Here is a 5,128-nt window from a genome sequence, read left to right as displayed (position 1 = left end):
TAATATCCTTTGATTAATAACTTTTCAGAACTCAATGCAATTTTCTTTACATAGACAGTACATAAATTCCTATTAATTTAAATTTATTTAATAACTCATTTGTATACATAAAATTCAATGTAGTATATGTTTTTAGAGGTGTAGTAAATACAAAAAGTTTAATGATTGTGTTATTGTCATTGTCTTTTAACAAAAATTGATATGGATAATTAAAATGATATTAAATTTTTATCCCTCTTGATAAAATTATTACACTGTAATTTTTTAATGTGAAAAAAGGAAAAAAAAAATTAGGCTAAGTTTTGATTCACTTGGTAAGGAAGATCCTATGAAAGCTCTTTTGTTCCCTTCTTAGTTTGACCTTTTCCCATGCAATTTTCACTCCATTCACTGCAGTTTGTTGCCACACTCTCTCAATTTAACCAATACAATGTTGTTGTTTTTCCTTTGCACACAAATCTAAGGTTGTATTTTACTTTTGTTGTCTTGTTCAAAACCATGGAGAAAAGATATTTTATTAGTATCTGCTACCCTTTCATTCCTCCAAGAAAGATATATATAAACTTCTTCTCTATTCTCCACTGCAGCCGCCTTATCTCTCTTTATCCCTCTGGTTCTTGCTTCAACTCCTCAAGGGAACTGAGAGATAGAGAGAGTCATGGATGTTGTTCTTCAAACCAGAGGCCTTCTCTCTCTTCCCACAAACCCCATTAACAAGGTCTCACTTTTACACCCCTCACAGGGTTTAAGGCAGAGGCTTTTCTCACCCAAGCCAAAAATCCTTGCTGCCCCTTCTCTTTCCTTCAATGGGTTCCAAAAAGTCTCACCAAAAGCCAATGTCTTTGTCCAAAGGGACAACAGTAAAAGTTTGTTCTTGTGCAGGGCAGAGGCTTCTGCAGCTGCAGCCTCCTTTGGGGAGCCAGAAACTGAGAAACCGAAGCTTTTGGGTGTGGAAGTTGCCACCTTGAAGAAGATTGTGCCTCTGGGGATGATGTTCTTTTGTATCCTCTTCAACTACACCATCTTGAGAGACACAAAGGACGTGTTGGTTGTGACGGCCAAAGGAAGCAGTGCTGAGATTATTCCGTTTCTCAAAACTTGGGTGAACCTTCCCATGGCCATTGGCTTCATGTTGTTGTACACTAAGTTGGCTAATGTGTTGTCCAAACAAGCTCTCTTTTACTCTATAATCCTTCCCTTCATTGCCTTCTTTGGGGCGTTTGGTTTTGTTCTGTACCCTCTCAGCAATTATATCCACCCAGAGGCGTTAGCGGATAAGCTTCTTAACATCCTTGGCCCACGGTTTCTTGGTCCTCTTGCAATTATGAGGATATGGAGCTTTTGTTTGTTCTATGTCATGGCTGAATTGTGGGGGAGTGTGGTCATTTCGGTGCTGTTTTGGGGTTTTGCCAATCAGGTTGCTTCATTGTTTGAACTTTGAGCCTGCTTTGTTAAATGGTTTTGGTTTGTGGCTTGATTTTTGTTATAGAATGTGTTGATGGATGCCATCCTCGTCTTATTATTTTTAATTATGGTGTGTTAACATGCTTCTCGATATCATCATCATGATTGTCTATTGTTTGTTGAATTTTTTTTTTTACTTCTTATCTATTTGTTTTGGTCATATTCATTTGTATTCTGCCTCTTTCTCTATAGCTTAGCCGCTCTGCTTATGATGAGTCACATGAATGTTGCTATCAATTTTTGCTTGTTGAATTCGATATTGTTAAGTTTTGTTTCATTTGTGATAATATGCATATAAATCTTATCTTATCTGGATAAGATGCCAATCATGTGATGATGACAAGAGAAGGTGTTGAATTCTCTAATGTTATGTTTTAAACATGTTTTCCATTTTGAACTACTTCATTCATGCAAATAATGAATATAAGGTATAAAGATGAACATGATGCTGTGTGGTTCTGATTTTTAAATTCTTTTTCTTTTGTGCAGATAACAACTGTTGAGGAAGCAAAACGATTCTATCCTTTATTTGGACTTGGAGCCAATGTAGCCCTTGTGTTCTCTGGTCGAACAGTGAAATACTTTTCTCATCTTAGGAATAATTTAGGTCCTGGAGTTGATGGTTGGGCCATCTCTCTAAAAGCAATGATGAGCATAGTTGTGGGCATGGGACTTGCAATCTGTGCCATATATTGGTGGGTGAATAGCTATGTTCCACTTCCTACACGTAGCAAGAAGAAGAAGGTAGTTTTTTGCCAGACATATATACTGTCATGCATTCATTTTTTCTACCTTAGAGACAGGTTGAAGCATGTCCATTCTATTGTTTCAACTGATTCCTTTTTTTTGTTTTATTCTTGAGTCTACTATTTAGGTTGTTGAGGCAACTGAAAGCAAATTAAATAAATAATATATCATTCCTCATTATTTTTCGTTTCTAATGTGTGTCTGGTGTTAAATGGTACAGGGTGTTAAAAAACTGGCTTTCAACATGATATTAAGAGGAATGTAGTATGATTAACTCATTATCATTTCTTTGCCTGTGTGAAGTTATCAAAGTTATTTGGTGTTATCCCCATTATTTTAATGTGTTGGAAAATATGAATCATATCTTATTGGAACTGTAAAATTCACCTTTGTAACTATATCACATCCTCGATAGGATAAAATAGATGAATTGAGACGGTATTTTGTAAGTACATAATTATTTTAAATAAATTCACAATTTCTTTTTTTTCCGATCTCTAGAAAGAATAAGATGTTTTTTTTGTTTTTTTTAATAATTTCTGATATTTAGTAGACCTATCGGTACGATTCAAATATTTTTTTCTAATATTTGAAATAACTAATAATTTACCTTGTTATGGATTTTTCCAGGAGAAACCCAAAATGGGAACAATGGAGAGCATAAAATTTTTGGTATCTTCAAAATATATAAGGGATCTTGCCACTCTAGTGGTTGCATATGGAATTAGTATTAATCTTGTTGAGGTTACTTGGAAATCAAAGCTCAAAGCTCAGGTAATGTAAACCTCTGTTGTCTTTGGTTTTACTACTGGACATTGGAGTCTGCACTTTCTCAAACTCTGCAATTTGTGCAGTTTCCTAGCCCCAATGAGTACTCATCTTTTATGGGAGACTTTTCAACTGCAACTGGAATTGCTACATTTGCAATGATGCTTTTGAGCCAGTTTATATTTGACAAATATGGCTGGGGAGTTGCTGCCAAGATCACCCCCACTGTCCTGCTTTTAACAGGAGTTGGTTTCTTCTCTCTCATACTATTTGGTGGCCCAGTTGCTCCTGTTATTGCAAAATTCGGAATGACTCCACTGCTAGCTGCTGTATACGTGGGTGCATTGCAGAACATATTCAGCAAGAGTGCTAAGTACAGTTTATTTGATCCGTGCAAAGAAATGGCCTACATACCCTTGGATGAGGACACCAAGGTTTGGATTTTTATCCACCACAATCATATTTGTGCAAAATCAGCATGCAACTTCCACACATTTGAGAATTGATGATTTAGTTAAAACATATATAGAGTCAAGATTGTCTAAATTAATGGTCTTTACTCTAGTTAAATAATGTTTTTATCTGCTATAATCATGTGCAAACCTGATCATTCAATCATGTTGTGATATTCTACGTCGACCAGAGACTAGAGATTAGAGCATTTCATAATATATAAGTGGGTGCAAACCTCACCTCATAAGTCGGTTTTATGATTTTGAGTTAGACTTAAAATCTCCTTCTTAATAAATCATATGTGGTCAAGATTGTTCAAGTTAAATTTTCTCATTAGAATGTTGCAGCTACATCCACTTGTAGTTTGACATGTACTAAATTCCTTTGCTTGTAGGTGAAGGGGAAGGCAGCAATTGATGTAGTGTGCAACCCATTGGGGAAATCTGGCGGAGCTTTGATTCAGCAGTTCATGATCTTAACTTTTGGTTCACTGGCTAATTCAACTCCATACCTGGGAGGGGTGCTTCTGGTGATTGTTCTTGCCTGGTTAGCAGCAGCCAAGTCTCTTGATTCTCAGTTTACTGATCTGCGAAGAGAAGAAGATCTTGAGAGAGAGATGGAAAGAGCAGCTGCTGTAAAGATACCAGTGGTGGCCAAGGATGAGGATGGAAATGGTTCTCTTGCAAGTGTTCCACTGTTGAATCCAACAACTGGTGGTGACTCCTCAAGTACATTGAATTGAACTCAACTCCTCACAGTATTTTAAGCTTAAACTTCATTGAATTGCAAGGAAGCAGGAGGAGTCAAGCTCAACTCATGAGATGTGTTAGCTCAAACTATTAGTTTAGGTCTTTGTCTAATGAGTTTGATTCTCACTTTTTTGTTTCAAGTCTAGTTATTGTTACTTTTGTTCCATAGATAAATGATTTTCTTTTCTTCCCTCAATATGAACCTTTCCTATTTGGTAGAACATTGAATAAAAAATGAAAGAATGAACACATTTGTAATTTTTGTTTCAAATGAGTTCATTGGTTACAAGGAGCTATGCACCCTCTGCTCACACACACACACAAATAATAAAATGAATAGAAAATTACTCTGCATTTAAGGTTTATTATGTAAGATATTTTTGAATTGATGGAATGGAAGCATTGTATTGACTCTAAGTTTTGTCAAATCCTAACAAACAGATTCTCTATTACACTTTTCTACCACATATGTTATTATTGGTTAAAATTTATTTATTGAAGATTACAAAATGAAGAATGAGAAATAAAACTTGGTAAAATTTGTGATTTCAATAAAATTTTAAGAATAAGAAAGTATTGTTAGTATTTCTCTTTTATGGGTCCTACATATCAAGCTGAGGACTAATATGGAGCACTTACAAATTTTATTAACTTTGGCATGATCTTTTCGAAATATAAAAAAAGGATATTCTGAAGAATCCATGTCTATTTCAGAATATATGAAATATTTCAGAATAAATGAAAGGTGGTGAAGAAATTTGGGTGGTGTAGAAAGAATCACCTGACACGGGCTTAATTTATTGAGGCCCAACTCCCAAAAGCAGTGTACATTTTGAATCCAATTGAGAATAGGCAATTGCTTCCTGCACCATATCACTGCACCCGATCCCAGTGGAAAAGACGAAACTGTCCTTAAAAAAAAATTCCGAAATATGTGTTCCGGATAT

At 35.4% G+C, this 5,128-nt stretch overlaps 1 protein-coding gene across 1 annotated transcript; it reads left to right on the top strand.

Annotated features, from left to right (window-relative positions):
* The first annotated feature begins 498 nt into the window (after positions 1 to 498).
* LOC137835995 (ADP,ATP carrier protein 1, chloroplastic) lies at positions 499 to 4,439 on the top strand. Its single transcript, XM_068644786.2, has 5 exons — positions 499 to 1,417; positions 1,954 to 2,208; positions 2,842 to 2,985; positions 3,066 to 3,413; positions 3,827 to 4,439. Exons 1-5 carry the CDS (start codon positions 659 to 661, stop codon positions 4,172 to 4,174), a joined length of 1,854 nt encoding a protein of 617 aa, XP_068500887.1. The 5' UTR covers positions 499 to 658; the 3' UTR covers positions 4,175 to 4,439.
* Positions 4,440 to 5,128: the final 689 nt, after the last annotated feature.

Source organism: Phaseolus vulgaris, chromosome 5 (assembly GCF_051622355.1).
Source record: "Phaseolus vulgaris cultivar YP4 chromosome 5, ASM5162235v1, whole genome shotgun sequence".
NCBI classification, from domain to species: domain Eukaryota; kingdom Viridiplantae; phylum Streptophyta; class Magnoliopsida; order Fabales; family Fabaceae; genus Phaseolus; species Phaseolus vulgaris.
Note: the sequence above shows the minus strand (reverse complement) of the source record. Positions and strands in the feature narration are given on the sequence as shown.